This window comes from Opisthocomus hoazin, chromosome 4 (genome assembly GCF_030867145.1).
Source record: "Opisthocomus hoazin isolate bOpiHoa1 chromosome 4, bOpiHoa1.hap1, whole genome shotgun sequence".
Taxonomy (NCBI): Eukaryota; Metazoa; Chordata; class Aves; order Opisthocomiformes; family Opisthocomidae; genus Opisthocomus; species Opisthocomus hoazin.
The window spans coordinates 70,676,048-70,702,447 of record NC_134417.1 but is presented as its reverse complement, the minus strand read 5'-3'; the positions used below and the strand labels follow the sequence as shown (position 1 = coordinate 70,702,447).

The 26,400-nt window shown below is 40.6% G+C and overlaps 1 protein-coding gene across 2 annotated transcripts in view; it reads left to right on the top strand.

Moving 5' to 3' along the window:
* FAM171A1 (family with sequence similarity 171 member A1) overlaps positions 1-26,400 on the top strand; it is a 97,599-nt gene that overhangs the window by 63,244 nt on the left and 7,955 nt on the right. The window contains exons 3-5 of one of the 2 annotated variants that reach the window (XM_075419427.1): positions 4,022-4,114; positions 9,009-9,167; positions 14,265-14,441. In XM_075419427.1, the coding sequence (XP_075275542.1) occupies positions 4,022-4,114; positions 9,009-9,167; positions 14,265-14,441 (429 nt within the window). Of the gene's footprint in view, positions 1-4,021; positions 4,115-9,008; positions 9,168-14,261; positions 14,442-26,400 lie in introns of both variants that reach the window. The other variant, XM_075419426.1, reaches the window with a different exon arrangement.

The window sequence follows — 26,400 nt, the reverse complement described above, 5'->3', positions numbered from 1 at the left end:
GAAATGTCCTTGATGTTTTTTTTCTGTTTAAATAAGATGAAGTGTAGCTTCCTCAGCATAGTTCATGTACTTCTTTAAGACACTATCATGTATGATTAAAACATGCAATAACCTTTTCTTGCCTGAACCCTTTTTTTCCATGTGTCTTATGAATTTCTGACTCGTACCCTAGATATTTTGAATGTGACCTACTCTTCCGTGGCCTGGAGTTTCTTTCGGTTAGGTTTTTTGCTTGATGCTTTTTCTTAAATATTGATTTTGAGGGAAGGGAGTCAAACATGGCATTATTGTTTTGGTAAGTCATGGAAGTTTGAAGAGTGGTAATTGTATACAGTTTCCACAAATCTTTTTTTTACATGGCTGAAATGTGAGCTGGACTCAGAAAATAGATTCCTTTCACCTCTGATCTTCCCTCATTGAAACCAGTAGATAGTTTGCCATTGATTTAATTGGGTATGGAATCCTTTCTTTTGCTTTCTGTGCCTTGAACTTAATCCTTTGTTTGATTAAAGAAACAGCAAGTTACAACCTGATACGCCTCATATAGATTTAATAGGGTTGTCCTTGAATTACTCCTTAAAAAGGACATGACATAAAAGTTCAGGCCCAAGATACTTAGGCTGTTATTTTTGGTATTGACTAAGATGCCCATAGTCTTTAAAAAACTTCCAAAGAACTGTTTGTATTTAAGAACTCTTATTTAAATGCCTGTCATGCGCATAACCGGCACAGTACAGAAGTTTTGAAAACCATGGATGTGGTGTTGTTGTTGTTATTTTTAATCTGGCTTGAATGATGTGGAACAGGCACCACATTTAAATCTTGGTTCTGCAGTGTGCAGTCTGGGCACACGGGTACAGCAGGATCCTTGTTTCCCAAAAATGCGTTTTAGCAGTACCAGTAGCTGTCACCTCCCAGAGCGGCCGTGCCGTTCTGAGCAGCGTGCCACCGCGGCCGTGGTTTAAGCTGATGTGCTGTCCCGTGTGCAGTGGTAAATAAACTACGGACACATTTACTGCAAACGTGGAAATGATAACCACAAGCAGGGAGTAGGTTCGAGAGCTATGGGGTGGTCATGTTTATAAAGTGCTGTAGCAGGACTTTGCCGAAGGACCTGGATTCTTCCATCATAGTCAGTATGCATTGGTTACAATCTTGTGCTGAAAAGCTGTGCAGCCACGGAACTCATGATGTTATTGTAATAGCTTTACAAACAGGAGAAAGCATCAAGGGTTTTCTGTTCTCATAATTCAGCAGAAATTAACTTTTCTTATATTAACCAAAATAATTACTAGCTCTTCACCACTTAAGCAGGAGGATTATTTATTTACATAGTGATAAATGGTAGGAGGAAAAGATTAAGATCTCTTTTTCCATTAAACTATTTATCAGCACAGCCATGACTCCACTTATTAACAGTTCATTAATTTAACATCACTTGAGTTGTTGAAGTGTTCATGATGGAAGATGTGCTCGTCTATCAGCTCTTAGTTACACATAGATTTTTCTTTGTAAATAATTTGGAAGAAAAAAAGTTGTGACTGGCAGTCCATGTTTAAGAGGACGTTTTTGGAGCAGCATGTGCAATGAAGAGAGGGAAGTTGTTGAGGCAGCATGGTTCAGGCCAGCTGGTAGGGTCAGTCAGAGCAAACCGTGGTATTCACTGTGGCAAAGTGTGGTTCTGGGAGCAGAGGATGCTCATGGTGTTTCTGGGAGAGGAGACCTCATCGGGAAAGCAGTAACTCTCTAGAAGACATGTGAGTCGTGGTAGATGAACAGTTGAAAATAACCTCCCAGTGCAGCCCTGTGAGAAAGCTGTGACAAATAATCTGATCCTTAGCTGTAAAATTAGGTAAAAACTGGGAAGGTGGAGTGTAAGATTGCAGAGCTTGGCCTTGGTGTGGCCACTCAGGGAAATGTGTGTCCGGTTCTGGATTCACACTTCAAGAAAAATGTTTAAAACTGCAGGATTATATCAGGAGGGATTAAAAGACTGGGAAATATGGTTTACAGGGAAGGACTTGGAAGTGCTTAATTTATTTTGTTCACCAGAGAGAAAGTTTGTGGGGTAATTTGATCGTAGTCCATCCGTACCCGCACAGAGTAAACGGGTAAAAGAGAATTCTTCTGTCTGGACGGCTTGTATAAAAAGAAGATCAAATGGCTGGCAGTCTAACCTTAATAAATTTTGATGGGTAAAAAGGCACATAGTTTAACTGCCCTCATAATTATTTACAAGAACATTGATGATGCGGTGTGTTCTTCACCACTGGACACCTTTAAAAGAAAACTGGATAGTTTTTCTACATGTTTTCTAGTTTAAGCACAGCTATTGGATCTGACATAGTAATTAATTCAGGGAAGGCTGTAGTTATACAGGAGTGAGATGGGATCATCACAGTCATCCTTCTGGCCTGGAAAACTATGACTTTCTGCCTTTGTCATGCTGAGAAAAGATTGTGCAGAAAAGCCCAAGGGAAGTTTAGAGGTTGTATATGCATTATAGTCTGGCATATATGGAAGAAGATGTTGGCATGGTTTATTGTATTGAGCTCCCCAGGGTGTCTAAATTATATTAGCTTTCTTCATACAAATTAAGTTATTGGAGTAAAGACAAACACATTTTGTAGTTGTGTGGCTTTAGTGCTACTTACACCAGGCTTTCTTACTTGCGTTGCCTGATGTGTAGATCTGTTTCACATGCAGAGCGTTGGAAAGAAAATTCTCAGCTGTGCTTGCAATAGCATGATTTTTTTTTTTTAATGTTCATATATGTTGTGAAGACCATCTTTTAGATGGTGGTTTTAATAGGCGTGTTTCTCCTAGTTTCATCTCCTTTCTCCTGTATTTCTCCCAAACACTAAGATTTCTGATCTTTAAAAAGAGAATATATTTCTTAAGACAGAAGTAGTGCGCAGACTCCCTGCTTGTAGCTAACATCTGTATGATCTCATGAATTAAATAATACATATTAATTTGGAGGAGATTTATGAAGCTCCAGAAAATCAGAAGAGCTTGCACTGTTCCTTTATTAAGCAGTTCTGGAAATGTCTTCCTCAGCTTGTGGTCGCTTCAGAATGGGATGAGTACTTCTCAGGTGCAAATGTGGGGTGCTACCCAGTTACCAAAAATTACTGGTCTGCATTAATCTCCTCCTCTCCTTCTATCTTTGAAAGCCATGCGTGGACTGCAGGCAGGTCTACCTCTTACTGTTTTCATGGGTGCGAGAGTCAGGTGTGCTCGGTGGCTAATTCCACACGTGTTTCTGGTCTGCTGGGTCTGAAGAACTTGGCGTGAAATTGTATCATCGTCTTCACTACCCAAAGATGTGTGGGCATACAGACACAGCTCCCTGTAAGGAATGCCAGTACCCAGGGGCGGAGGAGGTCCTTGCAGGCAAATTTCTTGCAACAGATACCATTCATCTGTCCCCTTCCACACTGCTGGTGGAATGATGGTGGTTCTGCTGTATATAGCATTTCTGTAGTGTAGGTGGTGACTCAGGAAGGACATGCTGTATTTTAAAGCAAATTATTCAGACTTATTCATCATCTTTTGCCTTTCTGTGTGACTTTTTATGTAAGCATCTCAAAGTATTTAAAAGTGAAGTTTCATTAAAATCTTCCTGAGGTAAGAAGTATAGCCGTTTCACAGAAAAATAATTCAGTCAGACTGAGTTAGTGTTTCACTCCTCTTTATGTAATGACAAGTCTTTCTGTGGAGCTGGGAATTATAACCCAAAACCTTGCTTTACACTGCGCTCTCGTGTACTTTGAGCTACCATGCATGACTTGCAGGAGTCAAGGCGTAGAACAGGTTGTTTAGTTCAATGATAATTACCCTGGCAATTTAATTATTTGATTTAGAAAATGCACGTGGTTTCTGTCATATATACAACATGATTTTAGTAGTTTGGGTGGTCTGCTTTTGCAAAAATGTAGAAGAAAGTAAGTGCTGTTGTTGTTGGGTTGTGTTCATAAGAATTCAAATATATCCCACTTAAACCACTTCTCTCCCGCAGTGTTCTCTTCGCTGAGTCTCGGCCTTCTTCCTGAACGCTCAGCTACTCTAATGGTCTATGACGATGTAGTCCAGATAGTCTCAGGATTTCAAGGTATGCTGGTTTTTGGAAGTCAGAAGTGAAGTTTGAGTCACACTAAACAAAAAGCCTGACAGCCGGATAGTTTCTGAACTCTGTCCTGTGCGTGAGACTGGGATTTCGTGGGGAGTCCTTCTGAGTTCCCCGAGGAATGCTCCTCTGTGGGATGCTTTTACCAAATTGATTAATAGCTGAATTCAGCCCTAACTGCTGTGACTGGGGAATTTGAGTTACTTGGTAATAAACAAGCTTGGACTTGAGTGTGCCATTTGAGAGCTAGAGATTAAATTTCTTTCGCTATCTGTTGGATGTTTTTTCATCCAGCATCTTTTAACCATCCTTACAGTAAAGATTCTCTGATGTTCTCACCATCTAAGAATTTTCTCTGGTTTTATTTATTGCTTTGTACTGTGAATGCCTTAGAAATTCAGGACATAGAAAAACTGAAAATTTCTCTTATCAGCATTATTGTATACTTTATAGAAACTTGCTTGTCTTCAGTACTTCCTGTGGACCTCGTATCAGACTGCCTGCACACCCACATACTGCAGGGTGAAACCCGCTGTCTTAGAAAACCAAAGTTCAATTCACCTCTTCTTAAAGCCAAAGACAGAACTTACAGCAACTGCATTGTCAGTCAGATGAACACTGTTGTTTTCTGAATTGCACAGTAAAGAATAACATGTTCATCTGACCTGGGGATCTGACCTAACTTAGCCCAGTAGATGCAATAGCTGAGGTAAGTCTGTTAACAGAAAAACAGAAGTTTTTAAAGATACCTTGATGAGCCAAAACAAGGGGATGTCCTTCCTGTGAGCACTGTTACTGTGCATAAACTGTCTTATTCACGTGTATCATGATTACCATCATTTTAAACTCTTATCAGATAGTTAATAAATAAGGGAATACTACCTTAATAATATTCTAAGATAACCTTGTTTTATCTGAGGGAGTATAATAGCGTTATGCCTTCCTGATATCTTTTTTTACAGTTAGAAACCATCCAGACACAATAGGCTTTTCATTAATGGTACCACTAGATATGACTGGAGCTGAAAAGCACTAAACAAATTAGGCAGCTGATGGAATGCTCAGAAGGAGCTGGAGAACAGCACAGCTGCCGTACGTATATTCTGCAGTTTGAGAGCTGACATTATCTAATGGGGTAAATTAGATGGACAGTGAACTGTGTTAAACCACAAGGGATTCTGTTAAACAAAACATGAAACATTGTTTACTAACAGTGTTCTACTAGCATGGTGTATTAAATACTCGTATTCTTATGCAAATGTGCCAGTATTATGCAATTAGGTTAAAAAGAACAATCTTTTCATGTTTATAGCTTCCTTTCTTCAAAAAAACAGGGGATGTTAAATGGCTAGAGGGACATTTAACAGCCAAGTGACACTCATAAATATTTTCCAATGTTTCCCTTCAGTGAATTTATCCAAGGTGTTCCCAATATATTTAAGTTAGAATAATGTAACTGGTTCTGCTGGTGTAGCAGAGAAACAGGATCTCTGCTCTTGATCCAAAATCTATGTGACCCAGTTTTTCTCTGTTACTTCTCCAATTTATTTCCCAGTAACTTCACGCTGCTTCAGAAGAGCTGGTCAGGAGTTACCTTAGTGCAGAAATGGAGAGCAAAACAGAACTCACTATACGAGGAACAGACTGGGAACACTGGTGTTTTACGCACCAGCCAAAGGGAAAGAAAAGCCTGTCTAGTACATTAAGTTACCAGTTGCTTTTGAATAATTAATCAAGCAAGCGAATTATTATGCAGTTGAGATGTTTGTCTTAGTTGATGCAGCCAGCTTCATTTTCATGATGGCGTTGCAATCCGCTGCTGTGCTCTGTCAGTAATTGCGAGGGATGGAGCTTGCCAGCCACTGGGTCATTTCAGTTATTTAATACCGGCACAGTGATGAGCTGAACTTCATCATTCAATGCATGGGAGCTGTATGGGTACCCTCTATCTGCCTCTGATATATGAGCAGTCAGAGCATGAACTGATGATACTTCAGGTGTTACTTCACCTAGATTGAAGCTCAAATGCTGGTGCGGGGCCATGTACCCAGTGTGATGAGGTGCCTTGCAACGACTGCTTGAGGTGGTTACATCTCTGGGTGTGCGCTGGCAAACTGGAGCTAACAGCATTTGAATCATGGCCGGTGTGTTTGCAAGAGGAAGTTTAAAGAGAGTAAGACCAGTGCTCAGCAGTCATTTACCTCATGGTGCTTGCCAAGTAGAGAGAGCTCACATGCAATTTTTGTAGTTGAATGTGGATTTTATGAGTCAAAACCAGGTATCTTCAGTCATAGAAGCAATAATAATAATCTGCTACCAGTGGTAAGTGTTGACTTGTTGAAAAATACTCAAGAGTCTGGTCAGCACAAGTCTTTCTCTCCATTTTACCGCTTGCAGTTCCCTCAGTAAGTCTATTCCCAAACATATGCCCCCAAATCCTTTATGGCCTCTGCTGAAGGAGTACATTGGATTATCTTCTAGCAGGGAGGTGAGAGAAGGCAAAAGCCTGGGCAGCTGCTTCCCTCACAAGCCTTTCACTAGTAGCTCCCGGTCTTCTGCCCCTTGGAAGTCTCTTGCCAGGTTTGGGGAGCAGAGGGGAGAGTTGGGGTGAGCAGCAGGTTTTGGGTCAATATCGGTATCAAGGCATTTGTATGTGAATTAACTACCCTGCACTGATTTATTGTATGTAGATGCGCTGTCTACAGAGGAAGCTGTTGCTTCCACCTGGAAACCTGCATCCAAGCGGATTGCTCTGTAGGTTTCCTGCCAGGTTTGGGATTCAGCTGTAGGAACACTTCGTGTTGCCCGTAGGATTCAAGAAGCTGAGGCTGGCTTTCTGAGTCCTCCCTAGCTAGCTCCCTAGACAGCCCATGGCTCTCCTAGTGCTACAAAGCAACCATTTTTTTGTAGAAAACACCAGAGCTTCCCATAAACTACTGTGCTACAGGTTCAGCAACAGTTATTTTGGTTTTAATTCTTAATTAGTTCAAATCATCAGGAATATAATACCAGTTCTTGGCAACTTGAATAATTTATCTTAACCAGAGATTTAGAGAGCATAAAATCCTACAGTTTTACATTGAGCTGGTAGTGATAATCCTAATGCCAGTTTCTTTGTTGTGGGGTTTTTTTCTGTTTTGTTACTGTGGATGCTTATCCCTGTGGGCCGTAGGAGCCCGCTCAGCGTTGCACTCAGAGCTTCCCGAGTGCTTCAGCAGATCTCTCCCTGAGGTTCAGCAAACTACTACAGTATTGCAGTAGTAGACTTGGGAGACAAGTCTTCCCCGAGTTTGTTGCAGCCAGTTTTAGTCTTTTATGTTGTTTTTCCATTTAAGCCTGGAAATTGGGTAAGGGAGGTTTCTTCCCGTTTCACATGGGTGTTGCTTGATGACTATCTTAAACACTTAAGGATACTGCCAGTTTTGAGAGCTTGCTGTAAATACTTACATTTTTCAGAAATTAAAAATAAAGTGGTTTTACAGATTTTTCATGCAGAATTACCAAAGAAATGACAGCTATAACAGTGATCAGCTCTTTGGAGATACTTGCCCGCCTACGCAGCAATTTTTGTTGGCCAATACAAAGTCTGTTCCGTGGAATTTTATGTTTTCACATAGCTAGAGCCTCCTGCTAGAAAATAATGCAAGAAAAGATTCCAGTCTCCTGGTTAATGACATTGGCAGTTATAAAGCTTAGGAGTTGTGAGTCAAGCTCTTTAATCTTTATCGCAGTGAAGTTACATGTAGCCTAGAAGTGCTGCCAGAGACTAACAGAAGCAAAATTGTTTTGAGTCGACAGCTTTGAACCGCGTAGTCAAATGTGAATTAAGAAAAAAACTGCTTGCCTCTTGATTTTGTGCTGCGTGGGGAGTGTTCTGTGAGTATGCAAAAAGAGCTCTGGAGAATACAATAGCTTTTGATTCCAAAATTAATTTGCATGTCGCACACACCAACTTGCAGATGGAGGCTTGCTGTGTGTTGCTAAACAGTATGAATGGTGAGCATCCATGGAAAAAGATTATTGACTTTATAGACTGGGGGTTAAGTGAGACATGAAATGCCGTAGTACATGAAACAGTCTTAAATCATGTTTCAGCAAAGACTCTTCAATTAACACCTAGTGATCTTGAAAAAAACACTACAACTGTGCAAGACAGAGGAATAGAGAGAAATCTTACACGCCAAGTAATCTGGTTCTGTTTAGATGTGTTCTTTGCATGGGAAAATACGGAAACTCTTTTCTCCCAAGCTTTGTCAAGTGAATCTTTTTATCCAGTGATTTAAATCAACAGTTACTATTATCTCAGTACCAGAGATAGTTAACATGGCCCAAATTAAATATAATATATTTAATGTATTTATATTTGTAATATATATTTAGAAAAATTAAATACAGAAATTACACAAGTTAGTTGGGACTACAGGTAGAATTGTCTCTTAGAAAATCACTTCAAGGAGTATAAACTACGTTTATCTTGCTGTTTCAGGAGAAGCAAAATTTAAACAAATATGGTAAACTGGATGGTTTTTAAGCTTTCACATGCACTACCTCTGAACGCAGTTGTAGTTCCGTGTATATCAATTTAAAGAAGCATGTAATGAAATTGGAGGTGATCTGGGGAAATAACATAGTAGACAAGCTTCTGAGATTAGGTGCCTTCGCAGTTTTGCTCTGTGATACTTGTGGAAAAATAATGGCAACTGCAAAATAAATGTAAAAATACTGTTTTTCCTCCTCTTTCATAGTAGCCTTCTGATGGCTCTGTCCTTCTCAGGCTATTGCAATTTACAATGAAAAAATCTGTAAATGTGCTTCCATAAATATGCACACCTAATTATTCTGCCCGCCTGGATTATAAAGTCACTTTTAATTTTTTTAGGTGCACGGACTCAGCCACAAGTTCACTTTCAGAGAAGATCTGTGAAATTACCAGAGAACACTAGCTACAGTGATCTGACAGCATATCTGACCGCAGCCAGCTCGCCCTGGGAAGTGGACAGTTTTCCTTATTTGCAGGGATTAGATGGAAATGGAACAGGTAACCCACTGCTTCAGTTTTGCTCTGATTTCGTACTGGTCCAGGGATAGAGTTTTGACCATATCATTTTTTCCATTCCCCATTCCAGCAAACATTCTTTAAAATTTGGGTGATGTGATAGGTTCAACTGCCCTACCAAAACGCTGTTCCAATAAGCACAGAGAGCAAGGTCCGCCGTCCCTTAAATGGGGCCACTCAATAGCGAAGATGAAGATTCCTCAGCCTTGAGAGATCAGAAAAGTTTGTTACACTTGTAGTTTAGAGCAAAGTCTCCAAATGTGTTGCACATGCATGTACAAGAATGGAGATTAACGTGAAAGGACAAAAGAGAATTTAACTTGAGGGTGCCGTAGAATTCTTGTTCAATTTTTTTCTAAAAATAAACAAACGCATATATAGCAAGGATTTAATACTCTGTTGTTTCAGCTAAGAGTTGTTTCAGTGGCTTTGTTAATACTTTTGAATCTCGCTTCAGCCAAAAATGCGCAAATTCATCTAGCACCAAAGGGAGAGCAATGAAAATTCGTAGTAGAAACACAGCCACTGTTAAATTCAAAGCTGTAAGACATTTGTATGACTGTAACTGCCTGCTACTCTTCTTCCACTTCTCATTTAGTCTTGATTGAAACAATTGGTGTTGTGTAGGCTGAAAAAAATAGAAGAATTGAGCACACAAGTCTTCAAATTCTTCAAATGCTGGTGTGAAAAGGAGAATAATGTTTTCTCTGTGTCCATATTGGGTTAGAAAGCGAGCAGGGGACTTGCAGTGCAGCAGGAGAGGTTCAGACTAGTGATTAGGATAACCTTGCCATGGTCAAGATAGTTTAAGCTGTAGAATCAGTGGCTCGAGGGTGTTGGGCAGAGTCAGACATATCGCCTGTGAGGATGGCATCGGCGTAGCTGAGCCTGCTTTGAAGCAGGCTGAATAACCCTGGGAGGGCCCTCCCTGCTGTTCCACAGGATGCCGTTACTTGTGGTGGCTTGATCTAGGTGACTTTGAATGCTAGGTCATGTGTGTAAATGGTATGTACTGAGCTTGCTAGCTTTTCCTTAAAAGAAAAAAAGGCAGAATAAACTTCCCCTTCCCTTTGTACGAATCTGAATGTCTCCTTTTCTGTTACTAATTAGAAATGTGTCTGCTACCTTACTCCCATCCTAATGTCTGCTCCAGTGAGTCCATCTCCTCCTGTCTCATTCTATCTCTCTGTCATTTCCCTATTCTCATCTTCAACCTTCAGTTTTCTCTGGCTCTTCATACTCAGACATGATCAAATGTCTCTTTATCTTTTTTAAAATGAAGGAATTCACTTGATCTCACTTGTCTGTCTACTTCCTCATCTCCTTTCTTTTTATCTCTAAACCCACTGAGCAAATTGTTGACAATGTGTGTGGGATTCCTCTCTCCCAAACCTTTCCGTAGTACTCTGCAACCCAGCTTCCCACCCTTGCATGCATTTGGTGAAAACAGGTCTTGCCAGGATTTCAGGTCATCACCTCTTAGGGGAATTACACCACCAGGACAGTATCTTTCTCCTGTTTTACCTCCTAGCCTCCTACAAAGCAGATTAATGCACCCTTGCTTTTTTAGTCTGCTGTACGCTTGCATGAAGGGAACTTTTCTGCTTGAGCACGGAGGCTCTTGACTTTTATTAGCTTTCAAGTAAAAGTATGTCACAAAAGACCAGAATGACTGGCAAAGAAATGGATTTTAAGAGACTGAGAAGAGTCTTGTTTTCTGAATACTGTAGTATTCAGTATGGTATAATAAAGACTACAAATACAGTATATTTGTATATGCACTATAGTACACATGAACTGTCTTCTATTTGTAGTAGAACTTTCTCCTGCTGTGGAAACATGAATCTTTAAAATCATAAACTTGGATTGACTTCCTCTGCTTCATCTCCAAGCCACTTGGTGAAGATTTCACCCAAAAAACTTTTGAAGGAATGAAAAATGAGATCACCACTTGCTGGGGATTTTTAATATTTCTGTTCTCAAGAGAAGAAGAAAAAACATGTACAAATTTTAGAATTCTAAAAAAATCTTAGCATTAATTTGCATGGGAAGTTTTGGAATGTTTCTGAACACTGCCCCTTCTCCACTCTCTCCCAGCTCTCCTCTCTCCTAATTACTCCTCTGTTCTTTCACAGTTTATTTACAGATCTGTAGAGTTTTGGAGAGGTCCTCTCATTTGTTTTAATCAACTCAGTTCTCTGGCTGGTATTTATCCAGAGTGACTTTACAGTTGTTTTAACTAAAACCTATTCTCTATGAGCTCAACAGTTTTCACTAAATCCCACTGGGTGTTGGGGTATTTATATAGCAGTGAAAATTCATTGCATGAATCAGCATATTCCAAAGATGAAGATTCAAAGAATTTAGCCGCAAGTAGTGCAAGTCTGTATAGTGGTAGCTTATTATTCATCACCTACTGGAGAGCATTTGGATGGTTTCACAAAATCTTGTCCTTTTAACCAAACTAAACAGAACTTCCCATCATCTGCAGTAATGGACCAAGCTGGCTAATAACCATTACTCCTGCTGGTTTTGTAGGCTGTTTGTTTCTTTATAAAGAGTCAAGTCTAATTCACAGTGGATTTTCTTCTGATTATTTTCAGAGCTCTTTATAGGTCACTAGATATGAAAAATGACAAGAAGTAAATCAAAACTGGTATTTATTGAAGTCCATTCCCATTTAATCTGTGCCTATGCTTATCAGTTTTGCAGCATGTGAAAGTTTCATAAGCATTGATTTTAATTTACCTTCACAACAGAAAAGAGAATAATTTATCTTTTTAATGAGCATTTACATACTGTGCAAGGTGGCAAACTGAAGGATTGTTGCTTCTTGCCAGCGGATTTCAGAAATTTCTCATCTTCTGATAGAACTTGTTCAGCCCAGTACTGAGCAAAGTGTCACTGCATCTTAAGTAAAAAAGATGCAGTGTTTTACCATCAAAATGCTTCTTCTGGGGCTGAAAACTCATATTTACAGATATTAGGCCGATATGCTTTATCAAGACAGTAATGAAATAAAAATTCAGAACTTTCACTATCTAAAAATAAGTAGAATATGAAACATAATTTAATCTTACGTATTAATCTAATTTTTTCTAAAATGTGAAGTCACACTTTTTGTCATTAGGAATTTGTATATGCCAGAATGTGGTCAGGTATGACACTTAGCAAGAGGAATTTATTTCTCTGATACCAGCCTGAGAAGCTTAGTGGCCCAAGTCCAGTGACCTGGGGACAAGCATCAATCTGACAGAAGTTGTAGGTGCATGGCAGAGGCAGTGGATTGAATGATCAGGAATAAAGGAACAACTTTTTCCCCACCAATTTCCTCGTCTCTCTCTCTGTTTTATATTCTAAGGCTGTGAGGGGATGATATTGTGCACCGTTGGAGCCTATAATATACAAATGCTTGGGCAGACTGGCAATCTTCCCCTGCGCCCTAGCTGAATGTCCAGACTGTGTATTTCTGGTTTTTCTCTCGGTTAGCTCTGTGGCTCTCTCATGTGGCTGGCTTCAGAGTGCCTCTTTTCTGGGCGCTGTGATGCCCCTGGCAGCTACGCTTCCGCCCCTCCGTCCACAGCAGCAGGTCGAAGCAGCGTGGGTGCCCCTTGCCTGCCAGCTGTGCCACACTGATGCTCACCTTCAAACCTGGTGAAAAGGCGCGTCAGAGTAGATGCTGTAGTAAATAAGCCACATGCGGAGTTACTTCTGGTTATTTCCCATGTCTTCAGTTTGGCACCTTGTGCAAAATCCAAAGAATTTAAAGTTCTGAGGAGTTTTGTCTCTTTTTTTCCTTCCCTTTGCCACTCTGCCCTGCCCTTTCCTGGTGGTATCTTAACTTTGGTGAGCTGTTACTCAGAGACATCGAATTTGATAAAGGCCATTCCTTGAGACTTACTCGCTGTTAAGAGAAAGCATAAAGGACCGAATGCTTTCCCACCATTCCCTCGCATGTATGTGTCCTCGGGTGAAGGGTCTGGAGAACAAGTCTTATGAGGAGAGGCTGAGGGAGCTGGGGTTGTTTAGTTTGGAGAAGAGGAGGCTGAGGGGAGACCTTATTGCTCTGTACAGCTACCTGAAAGGAGGTTGTAGTGAGGCAGGTGTTGGTCTCTTCTCCCAAGTAACCAGCGATAGGACGAGAGGCAATGGCCTCAAGCTGCATCAGTGGAGGTTTAGATTAGATATTAGGAAAAATTTCTTTACTGAAGGAGTGGTCAGGCATTGGAACAGGCTTCCCAGGGAGGTGGTTGAGTCCCCATCCCTGGAGATGTTCAAAAAACGTGTAGATGTGGCAGTTCAGGACATAGTTTAGCAGGCATGGTGGTGTTGGGATGACAGTTGCACTTGATGATCTTAGAGGTCTTTTCCAACCTTTAGGATTCTATGATCTCTTTGGTTTTAAACCTCAATCTTTTTTCCTCCTGAATAAATATAGTATTTTTCCCTGTCATTGATTCATTTGGTTAAATGGTTGAAGGGTTATAATGCTTTTTTTAATTATGTTATCATGAAGTAATGTCAATTGACATGCAGTTTAAACATAAAGAACAATTTTTATCTTACATAGGTAAGAAGATAACACTGCGTATCCCTAACACTGCGTATCCCAATAACCCTTTTACCTTGGTTTATTTCGGTGAAAAGCCAAAGGAAATACATCCTGGCATTCTTAAACATATGACCAATCATCCCTGCAGTGTCACCACATGTTTGGGTGTTTGTTCATTATAATACGAGTATGTGAGGCAATAATAAAGGCTTGTGAGAATATTTTTTTTTTGCCACGGTGGTGGCTTTGATACTCATATATATTTGTTTAAGATGAATTAAGATGAGAAAATATATGCAGGAGTTTTTTGCATTGTGGTTTTCTTGTCTTCAGAATTTTCCAAAATTAAGTGAAAAATACAGAAGCATATTAGTCTTTCTTGTTGTGAATTCTGTAAGGCAGGGAGGATTACTGCTACCATTCCTTGAGAAATACGCTGGTGTAGTACTGCAGCGTTGAACCATATGGGTGGGAATTCTGGGAAATTCTGTATAGTCACAATGTTCATTCATTCATTCTCTCAGTAGGAAACAGCACTAGGTATGACCTCACCCCTGTCACCGCAGTCAGTGTTCATCTCCTCAACAGTGATGGGACCCCGATCCCCGTGAACGGCCCCATCTATGTAACAGTGCCTCTGCCAACGAACAGCAACCTGAAGCACAATGCACACGTTCCAGCATGGAGGTTTGACCAAAAATTTGGTAGGTAGCATCTTAGCGTGATTCTCTAGGTGGCTTTATTTGTCTGAAACTAATTTCTCACTGCATTTATTACGTTAATATTGTAAGGTCTTCACTGGGGTGTACAGAAATCTGTTTTCTGTCTAAAAGGAGAGAAGACTGAGTTTTATTGATCAAGTGATATGTAGTATGTATGCAAATATACTTGAGTAGCATTGTGTGCCACATTAGACAAAATTTTTTGTAAATGTATGATTTTGCAATTATTAAATATTTTATGTAAAAACTATCTTGAGAGAACTTGATTTCACCCACAGACTGAGAAGCAGAGAGACAAATTCACTACAGAATTGAATTGGAAGTCTAGAGGAATGGAAACAAGCCTTATCTTTGCCAGCAGCCAGCTATCTGACCTTTGGTCTGTCGCTTGTCTCTAGCTCAGTTTCCTGCCTGTCAGATAGGAAACATAATACTGACTTCTTTTGTAAATCACTTTGAGATTGACTACTGCTATCAAGAAGGAAAGTACATGTAAATGTTTTTAGAAAAAAAAGAGCTAGGAAAATTCATGCACTATTTGGAAAGGACAGAATAACTGATCAATATAAGCTGTAAAATGCACTCAGTTTTTTGCTTTGCAGGATAGCGTTTGCTGTTGTGAACAGGAATTTTTCCAGAAATACTTGGTTTAGGCTCCCTATTTTTGTTTTGTTTTTTTTTTTCACTGCTAGCTGGTATACCTTGCTGGCCTTCTTTAAACCTTCAAAGCATAAAGGCTTAAGGGGTGCGTAAGTCTTGTCCTGGCGATTCCCATTCAGTTACTGCACTGTGCCTTCGGAAGTGTCTGCCAGGTGGTTCTTAAGAAAAAGAAGTGAAAAGAGAAGAATGGAAGGTGAGAAAGGTAGATGTTGCGAGGAAGAGAGGAAGAAAAAGGAGCCAGGAGTGTAGAGATCTGTATAGCAGGGACAAAACCCCACCGATTGTCAAGGCAAATGTTTTGAGCCAGTTTATGATCGCATCCAGAAGTAGAGAAACGAGCACGAAACCAGCTTGTTGGAGGAAGCGGAGGGGAGGGGGGAAGGCAGAGGTGAAGGGGGAAATAACGTTTTTGTTTCCTTCCTGCCTCTGTTTGCTGAAAAAGGTGATGTATTTTCAAACAGCATGCCTATAAATCTTGTGTCAGAAGTTGTCTGTATTAGAAAGTAAAGCAGCAGGATTTAGTGAAAAATAAATTTGAATATGACATCAAATTGAATAGTAGAAAAAGAGTGCAGTGAATAGATTTGGGGTTTCCCCTAACTGTGGAACCAGCACTTTTCTGGTGGTGCCCTGGCAGTGAGTTTCACCGCGTTCTTCCTGAAACTGATTTTGATTTGTGGTTCTAGAAACTATTTTGTTTTCCTTTGTTCAAAAAAAGAAGGGGAAGACTGACTCACGTTTACTTTCTCCACAAGAAGCAGTCCATCCCCAGTCCTTCCTGCCAGCTGTGTTGTAGCTGCAGCCCGCCTTACTGCTAGTTACCCACTGCTAGTAAAATGGTTCTGATTTTGATTATGGAGCTTTCTCATTTATGGCCAGATTTCCATGCCCCTCCAGTAGGGCCACAAAAGTTCTCTGTTAGTATGGAATATGGTTTTTATCTTTGTGTATAAAGAGCTAGTTACTCTGTTGTGTGCAGTATATATTAGTATAGATCAGTATGGGTTAGTTAATTAGTGCTGCAGTCTTGAGGCTCCCAATCTTCAGACAAGTCCAACCTTGTTTGCTTCCTGACAAACTGCTGGAGCACTTTTGTTGCTGGGAAGGGAAGGCATGAGGACCACTAAACAAAATGTGTCTTTGTCAGGCCACTTAGCTTCACAAAGCCATGGAGAGGAAGGTATTGGAGGCGTTATGCTTAAGCTCCAGCTCGCCCTTCAGCTGAAGTAAGCATCTTTCCGTGCAACCAGAGATGTTGAACAAAGATGTATTTAAAGCCTGACTGCAGCATGCCAGTTCTAGCAGAATTTTGGCCGCATCCCAACCAATTTAAATTAGACTAGCCTAATTTAATAAGTAGAGCAGCCACTGTATCTTGTGCGGGCTACATGAGCACCCTAAGGGCTGTCAAACTAGCCATATGCAGCGTGGACATGGTGGTACCCTGCCATTCCCTGCCCCTGTTGTGCTTGGGCTGTGAAGGGAGGAGGATGGATGATGACTGGGATGGCTCCGTGCTGAAGAAATCCTTAACTGACAAAGCAGTTGTTTGTAACCCATTTGCACTGCCAGATCTGTGTCTTGCCAGGATAGGACCTCTAAACTCATTATTCTGATTTTGTGTTTCATTTCAGGAGCTGCTTTTTTCAGTGCTAGTTATGTTGCGGTCTCTCCTTAATAGATTTTCAGTGGCTTGAATTTTCACACTCGTATCTGAAAATGGAGTAAGTGCCAGAAATGGAAAACTATGACTGTATTACCAGGCAATAATGCAGCGCTTCTCTCTAGTGTATTAGCAGTACAGTGGGCGCTTGTTCCTGCAAGCCATTGTTTTTGTTTAGAATCCATGTGGTTGTCATCATTACTGCACAAAGTATAATTTCTGCTCTAAAAAGCAGAAATACTTTTCACTTTTAGGGGAGGGAGTAGAGAAGGGACAGAAATATTAGAAATGTGTTTTAATCCTTAGAATCTTACACATTTTGCAGAGCTCATGAGGTACTAACATAAACCCAGTGGCATCTGATTCGTAGTGCAGAGATTTTCATAGTTTCTACAGAAATTATGCATAGTTGCGTATTATGGCAGACAAAAATCATTAATGGCTATATAGGATGTTTACCATAAACAATCTAGATTTTCATTACCACCGTTTCTGTCCTCATGAGAGAACTGGGGGAGAAGCAGCACAGTCTGCATAAGGCTGAGGGTGGCTCCATTGTCACTGATGAAATAGCCAGCCAGAAGAAGCAGGCTGCTGTCGACAGAAGACAATCTGATGCGTCTGTTTTATAATGTTGCACGTGAGATTTTTCATTGCAAAACAAACTTACTGCCTTGTGTGCACAGCAGGCAAATTAAAGCAGTAATACTTTTTTGAATAATTAATAAAACAAAGAGCAACTAACTGTGCCCTGGAGAAGTTTTAGAATAAACGAATATGTCCAGCCTTGTTCTTGTGTTGGAAATGCACGCCACAGCCTTTCTCTGCAACGTTTCTTAGTGTTGGTAAGAATAAGCACAGATGCATTGATGTTATAGAGACGTATATGCTCAAACCCGACTTAATCATTCCGTGCTGTTGAAATACCCGTATCTCTTGTGTTTCACACTGCTGTGGGAGAGTGTTTTTATTTCATAGTAACTCTTAAAGGTTTGAGTGTAAAGAGATATGGAATCTAATTTTTATAATCAAAATTGCTTAGTGGGATTTTGTGAGTTGTTGGCTTTTTTTTCCCCAAGCGCTGTCTTTTTTTTTTCAAAATCTGAAGGGGCTGAAAAACTTTTTTCTTCTTCAGCCATAAACAGATGGTTGGGATCATGACTTCCTCTCTGTATATTTGCCTTGATGTCAGTAGGATTTACAGCAATATAATTAATCTTTCTATTCTTGGATACCAAATTTCTGTCCAAGACTTCTTTCTAGCCTTGTCCTCTTGAGTCAGAAATGAATACTGTAGATCCCAGCAGAAATGAATCTTTGTACCTCCTGTATCATTTCCAGCTCCTGCCAGCTGGACTGAATAACACAGCACTTGCTCAGCTGTATTCTCTTCAGCCCCCATTTAAATGGCTTGTGCTTTATGTTAAGGTGTCTGTTTTTCATTGGATTCAGTAAGCAAAACTGTAAGACCAGCATTCTCCATTTTAAGTCCTCAGTCTCATCCCGTGTGGTGTTGGAGGCATTATGTTGCACCTAGATCTCTAGATCCACATCTAGAGCTCTATGGAGGACTTCAAAATATTACCAAATCTTCCAGAGAGCATATTATGGAAATGGGATTTATTCTTCAGTGACAATATCGATTAATCTGCTAGTTTATTAATCCTACCAAATAACAGGAAAATATTTTCAACACTGTTTTTAACCTTGTGTGGCAAAGGACTCTGGAGTGAAGAGGTTAACCCTCCACCCTCTTGCTTCTCCTCCTTAAGATGTGTTATTTCCTATGAACTACATGTAAATGAAGTTCAGGGTACTGTTTCTGTGGTATTCCTTCTCCCTGAACAGTTGGTGTACATCTTTGACATAACCTTGTTGTCTTTAAATTACTAGCTGCTTTGCAGAGGAGGATGTTTCCCCAGTGCCTGAAATCTCAACTATGTATTAATGTAACGTGATGGCAGAAAATGGAGAAGAGTATCTTGGGGAAGTCTTTATGCCTCTGTAAAGCACAATACTTCATGTACTCCGCTGTGCTTGGTCAATGCTTTCTGACTGCATTTAATGCCATAATAGATTTCTAAATACATTTGAAAGTCTGATACTTATTCTGGGTGACATCCTGCCTGCAGTGGTAAAATTTCCCTTAATTTTTCTAGAGTCAGAATTTCCTGATGTTTCTTCTTCATCAAAATGATGGCAATGTTTTCTGTGCTCAACAGAAGTCGTGAGGATATACGTATGTATAAACAGTAGCAGTGCCTACTTGCACCTACTTATTGACTGCAATATGGTTTTGCTGTATTTCCTGGAGGTGAAATGATGCTTGGTTTTTGTTCATAGTGTTTATAGGGAGAGAGCGACAGCTACTGTCAGGCAGAAAATGTAAGCAGGTTGCTGTACATTTACCTGTCTAGTTCACTGCACATTATTTGTAAATAAGATGATTTGGTGGTAGCAATGATAATTCACTCAAAGAAAAGATTGACCTATATTTTCATAGTTTAAAAATAAAACGTATTCCTTTTTGTTGTGAATTTGGTTAACTTCTTATTGCCACCACATTCATACGCTGCATGACAGACAGAAAATAATCATTTAAAAAAAACTTTTGCAGTCTGTTGCTTGATCTGACAGTGGGGATGAGCCCATGCCTCTGAACCATGCTCTCCCCCAAAAGTTTAAATTCATTGTACTCAGATCCAGAACATTTGCTTCTAGATCAGATTTGCTGGTAATACGGAGATTTATTTGTGAATTGCAGGTAGAAAACCAAGCCTCCAGAAAGTTCGTAGTTACACTATTCCTGTAGTTTACAGGTTCCTTGACAATTTGATTTTGACTTCCTTTTTTATCTCAGCTGTGAAGGTTAAATTATTCTTGAAGACTAAATACACTGAGGAATTGTTTTGGTTTCGGCTGCCGCCGGCAACAAAAGCGCCACGCGGCCGCCCCTCCCCCCGCCGGCGTGCGGAGGAGAATGGAAAGAAAGAGGCAGAAACTGGTGGGTCGGGATAAGGGCAGTTTAACAGAACAGCAAAGAGAGGGAAAACAGGAACAACAACGATACAAATAAGGAGAAAACACAACCACGAACCGTATGGCCCAGACAGCCTCTCTCCCGAAACAGGACCGGCGCTGCGCCCCCGCAAGCCGCGAGTGCGTTCCCGCCGCGCCGCCCCCCCCACCGGAACCCAGCGTGACGTCACATGGCATGGAATACCGGGCTCTGTTTGGCCAGGTGGGGTCAGCCCCCACCCCCCAGCTGTGCCCCTTCCTGGAGTCTGGTGAAAATTAACCCTGTCCTGGCCAAACCCAGGACAGGAATACAGATTTTTAACTAACTGCTCTCAAAGAATTCCATATTTTGTGTGTTGCCATAGAAATGGCAGCTACCAGACCCAGCTTTTTACCATGTACTGTGTCTAGATAATAGGCACAGATATAATTGCAGAGTAGTAGACAGACCTCAGCATCGAACAGAAAAGAAGCTCTTCCTCTGATGCTTCGCAGTGTAGCTCACTGAGGTATGTTCTCACTATCATGATTCCTCTGGAGAGGTGTAGTAGATCACAGGAGGAGCTTGTTTACCAATATGTGTGTTGGTTTTAAAATGGATGTTGCAGCTTACACATGTGGAAGTGATGTGAATGGATTATTTGATCCTCTCCTCACCTCACATACCATCTGAGCTGCATTTGTGGCAAAGCAGACATGGTATGTATGGCATGATGGTGGAGCTTAAGAGGATGTTGAAAGAATCAGGTCGGTGACAAAGTGTAGTGATGTATGCAAATAATCTACTATTATTTAGTCAAGGAAATAAAACTGGAAACAAATAGTATGGCTTCTAGGAACACATTTTAATAACGGACTATATGTTGTATTGTGTAGATGGCCCTGTAGCTCTACCTACAGAAGGTATGCAGTAGGTGGGAAGAGGTGGACATCAGAATTTGAGAAGTGAAGAAAAGACTGTTGTGCTTGTGCAGCTGCTAGAGTTGGAGAGGACTTGGAGGTTGGTGGAAATACAGACAGGGGTGCGTAGAACAGGAGTGTGAAGTATCTGGGTGGAGCTGGAAGAGGCTGACGAGGACCTGGGACAACCTTCCTCTGCGGCATTGGGATGGTAGATCAAATCCCAGTGTGCAGCTGCTTCCGCTTCCAGCTTGAAAAATCGAAACTGAACGTGAGCGTGATGTGAGGCTGAATGAGGGAAAAGGCATGAAGTGTTTTGAACTACCTTGTGCTTTTATTTATTACTTGTTCTAATAATTTTGTTGATAACTGACTGAATGTGATTAATAGTGTGATAAAGTGAATACTAAAGGCAGTATCTTTCATGTGCACTGGTAACTAGGGCTGGTGGTTCAGCAAGCATAACGAAGCTTTCCCTTTTGAAATACAATTATTAACCAGTAATTACGTATGGAAGTCATTTTCTTTAATAAGTCTCTTCTGTTCTGGCATTCTGGAAGGAAATGCTGAGGGGACCCAGGCAATGCAAGCAGTTCTCTGCACAATGTGCCCTGCCTTCTGCCCAGATATAATTAAAATTATTTAATAATGAAAACCGGTGTGTTCTTTTGTTAAACACTTGACAGGTGATTTAAGGCGAAGAATGAGTACAGATGGCAAAAAACCCGAAGCTTTTCAGACAGTAGTGATAAATTGAACCGTTAAGTCTTCCTTGCAAAAGTCCTCAAGGCGTGATGTTAAAAGCGTTTCCCTTAGAGTACACAAGTGATGGTGGTGCTGCTCGAACAGTAGTAGGATTTAGCCCTGTAAGGCTTGTGTAACAAATTCTGTAAGAGTGGAAGAATAATGAAGGTATGAGCTCAGAGCAGGAACGTTTATTTTTTTGATGTTGCTTAGCAACTCCAAAAACAAAATTGTAATATTAACTTAAATACTATGGATTTTTAAACCCATGTGTGTTGGGGGGAGGGGGAGGAGGAGAATAATCTCTACCAATATTCAGGAAGGAATTTTTCCACTTCCAATTTCAGTGGCTGTTACCTTTTTAGAAAATGAACAAAAGTAAAACCAAAATAACCATCCTTTTGTCATAAAACTTCCCATGCTGATGCAGATTAGAAGTGATTTTTGGTTGGAAGAAGAAATCTGATAAGCAGCTTACCACTGGTAGAATGAAAAGCTACAATTTATGTATGTCAGAACGTGCTTTAGGAAGTTATTTTCACAAACTTGCCCTTCATTAACTCTCCATAATAACATTGCCATTTGAAGTGTCCAAATCAATTACTTCTAGAAACACTGTTAGTATGTTTTGAATAGCTGCTGTCCCACGCTCTGTCTAGTAACAACCTGCCTCATTCCTTCTGACATTTGTATCTCCATTTAACTGTGAATCTCTACCTAAGCAGGGCAATCTTGCTAGACATCATAGACATCACAGAAGAGATCTGTGCTGAAAGAAAAGCACTTCTCATTAAGGAATATTTATGTAAAACATCTATGCTATTAAGTAGTACAGTTAAAAGTATCTTTCTTTTCTTTCCAAAACTCTTTTATCCAGGGAAGATAATCTTGTGAATAAAAATAAATTCATATAATGGGATTATACTTAATTTGCTCTCTGGCTAATTAAATCCCATTATTTGTCAGACCTATTGGATGGAAATAATTGATGCTGTACATAGCACAGTTTTGGTTCCCTGCTTGACTGGGTTTGGATGGTCCTATTGCCAGTTTAAAGAAACAAAAAGGAAACAGTATTTGATCAACGGACGAGTTTCCTACCAAAAGCTCACATGTAAAAGCAATTTATGGAAAAAAACCACACCATAGCTACCATATATTTAAACATGAGCAATATTTAGACTTTATGACTGTCCTTAGGGGAAGCTGCTGGCTACAGCACACTCCTCTGACAGTCATTTACCAGAACTATTTTGATCAGTGATAGGAAGAATACGCAATCAAAGTCAGCAGAAGTCACTGCGGCAGGAATGATCTTGGAGGCTCTGGAATGGTCGGTTTGGGAAGTTAAGCCTGAAGCAAGCAGTGTTCCACCTCCTCGCAGAGAGCCACATTCTGTGCTGGGGTGCCAGCGTGCAAACTCCCCTTGCAGCCAGCACACAGGAGGGAAATTTGTCTCCTTTCTTCTTGACTTTAGTAGGAGTCACATGTGTCTCTCGCGAGCAGGTGGCCTGGTGTGGCAGTCCTGCCTCAACGAAGCCCAGTCCTGCATTGCATAGACCAGCAAGAAGTTTGCCCTTTGCTGGAGCTGGAGCAGCACGGGATGGTCAGCATGCACGGTCACACACATGGAAGCCACAGTTCCCTGGATTTCACTACAGATCAATTTAAAACAACAAAGGTAGCTTTAAAATATGGAAGTAACATCTCATTCAGGAGCATCGTGCATCTAGATGACAAAAGCAGACCCGTTCGTGCTGCCTGGAATCCAGCAAGCTGTCACATTGAATAGTCAGTGTCTTTGAAGACAAGAAGACATCTCTTTTCTGGGCAGACTGGCCGTGCGTGCAGTGACCTGATTGTGCGGGGAAATAGCCGAGAGTAGCTGTTGTGTAGTGGCTTTTGTGCAATTGCTGCCCATCTGGATGCTCTCCTTGCTGAAAGTGCTGGTTTTCAATTTGATTTAGAAGTAAACTAAATTAAATTACAAAAAGGCATTTTTAGTGCAGAATGTGTGTTGAAACGGAGACTTTAATGTGCAAACCTCTTGCTGTTAACTTGACACATGATAACCACCTGTTGCCCCCATTGGCAAGTCCTAAAAGCTGCCTGAGATAGACAAGCGTGTTCATCAGAACCAAAGTTACTGGAAAGTATTAAGGTGCTGCTCTCTAGCAGAATTCATTTCTCCTGCTCTGCTGAAATCTTCAACTTGTCTCTGATATTTGGGTATTTTTGCAGCCAGCTGGAGCTCAGCTTTCTTTATCCGATTTTTTTTTTTTAATTTATATTTCTTTTAAAGTACCCTCATTGTTGTATTCTTTGTAGTGTTAATGATGGTAGTTCTCTTACCTGGCTTTTAAGTTACGTATACAAAGGAGTGCTGTGTAGCTGTTTTATAAGCTTTTTAAGAAGAAATTTGTTAAATGACACCATTTATTCCAAAAGGTCAGTAACAGTAAATATAATTTCAGTGAGGAAAGAGTTAAGAAACTTCTTGGTTCTCCCCTGCCGTTTGTTTGAGCCAGGAGACAGCTCTCCTGACTTGAATCCTGGATCAGCATGTTGGCTCCATGGAGCAGTAATAGAGGAAAAAGAGGAAGAGAAATGTAAAAATGATCTATAAGCAAGAATGTCTCTATATATAGAAGTTTTCCGTGAAGCACCAGACACTCTTTAAGAATTAATGGCAAATTGGCCCAAGTCACGCGGTTCTTACAAACTCTTTGTTCTTACAAACTGCACTGAACTTGCTGTTTCTGCTCCAAAGGTGCATTGGCGTGTTTCATTTGGAACTACACAACCAATCTTGAACAAAAATGATCAGTTCCACTACATCCAGTTATTTGCACTGCTTTTCAGTTATAATCCTGTATTGCTTGTTACTTAACATTTTTTGCACATCGTGTATAAAACTTAATGAGCAGTGAAGCTAGTTGATTGTGCTGACTTGGGGAGAGGGAGGAAGTAGATGTTATAGGATATTTGGAGAATAACAAATTTTCATAACACTTACGTATGCAGGGAGGTAAGAACTCTCTTCCCTCCTGAATCCTTCTGCTTAGTTCTCCTGCAGTTGCAATCCTGCCTGCACAGAAAAAAAAAAATGCTGCTTGCCCTGACTCCGTTTGCAGGCTAGTGGATAGGAAAGGACAGAAAAATGGAAGAAGATCTTACTCACAACACTTCAGTCTCCTCCCTTGCTTATAAGAGCAAGTATGTGAAGACACAGAGGGTAATTAGCTTCACTTATAGAACATGAAAACATCTTGTTTCCTGCTGCAGGGAAGAATCTGGAATGGGATAGGGAATTCACTCTTGAGGCTGCACAGCAGTGAACTCTTCCTTACTCAAGGCAGCTTGAAATGCTAGGAGCTTAGCCATTGAGTACAGCGCAGTTGGGTTTTGCTCGATAGAAGGTCCAACATTAGTCATTACAGCAAGGCATTGCATGTAGGGAGCTACAAGAACACTGCTTTATGTTTAAGCGTAGTTGAAAAACGACCAGAATGTTAGAACCTGTAAAGGGTGAAATTTGAGAGAGAAATTGAGACCTGGAAATGCCCCAATGGATTTGCGGAATGCTGAAGTCACATCAATTCCCTCCAGTAATACTGCATTGGCTTTTGGCTGTTTGATCATAGAAGAAACAATACAGGACTTTGTGTTTCAACTGTTTCCACTCAAACCTGTTTTGCCACTGCTGTTGTGAAGGATGGAGTTCTTTATTCCCTTCGTCCCACCATGCAGAAGGATGCCTTGTTTTGTTAGTGGACTATTGGTAAGAGGTGGTGGAAGTGCAAGAGATGACTTTATCACCAAAGTGTTGGACCAGGAAGGTATTAAAAAGGCAGCTGATGAGATTGTGTACCTGTGGTTTCCAGGAACCAACACTTGGGTGTTGTCCTGATGAAGGAACTTGGAGCAGTGCCATTTAAAAAGTCATTCTTTTCTAGCTGTCATCACATACCAATGTATGGTCAACAAAAGCTTCGTCACTCATGTTTGAAGATGACCAATATCAGATATTTCTGTTACAGTTTTGAAATTCTTAACTGTCCATAACAGAGAAAGGGAATTACATTTTTCTCTAATGTTAGACAGACCAGTACGTTTCCTCGCGTATGTCCAGTGGTTAGCAAAACCGGGTGACCTAAATGAGCAGAAGACAAGCATGAAACCTGACTGACCTTGTGCAGAAGACTCTATTGTTTGCTTCCATTGCAAATACAGGGATTCCTTTCGTTGCTGAAATATGAGCAATCTGTGCTGCTGCTGGTGTGGCAGGATGGCAGCTGAGCTCAGCTCACAGCGAGAAGAGTGCAGCCTCTGTTAGCTTCTCGATCGCTGCATTATGCAAGCTGAGTGTTACTGAGCAAAAGGCTTTTAAAGAGGCATTAGGAGGATTGCGTTCATTAGAATGCGGTGTAATGTGAATAAGGCAAGCTGGACACAGGTTCCCCCTAGTGAGGGAATCAATATTAACTTCTCCTCGAGGAGGTAGCTATAAAAATACACTACAAAGATAATGAACCTTGCTAAATTAGATACGTATGTGTTCTGCTTGTTTGTGAGTTTAAAGGGCTTAGAGACAGTGCGAGAAGTATGGGAAGCATGATGAATTCATCACCCAGGTCCTTCCATTCTTTTTTTTTAATCAGCACTTTTATATCTGTTTTAGTCTTAAAGTTTTGTTTCTCATAGTTGTGTTTGAATGGTTGGTGTGATTCTCATTGTCCAAACCTTGCAGAAAAAAAATTACAAAGTTAAAGCTTACAGGAGTTTTCTCACCAAATGGCATTTCAGGCACGAGATAGAAGCGGTTGTTGACCCTATGGGCTATTTTTCACCTTCTGGTTCAGGGCTATTAGTATGACATCTGCAGTAGAAAATCTGAAGGGATAATGGCTGTCTTAATGTAGAAAATTAATCTACTTCTCTTAGTTTTTCCAGAAA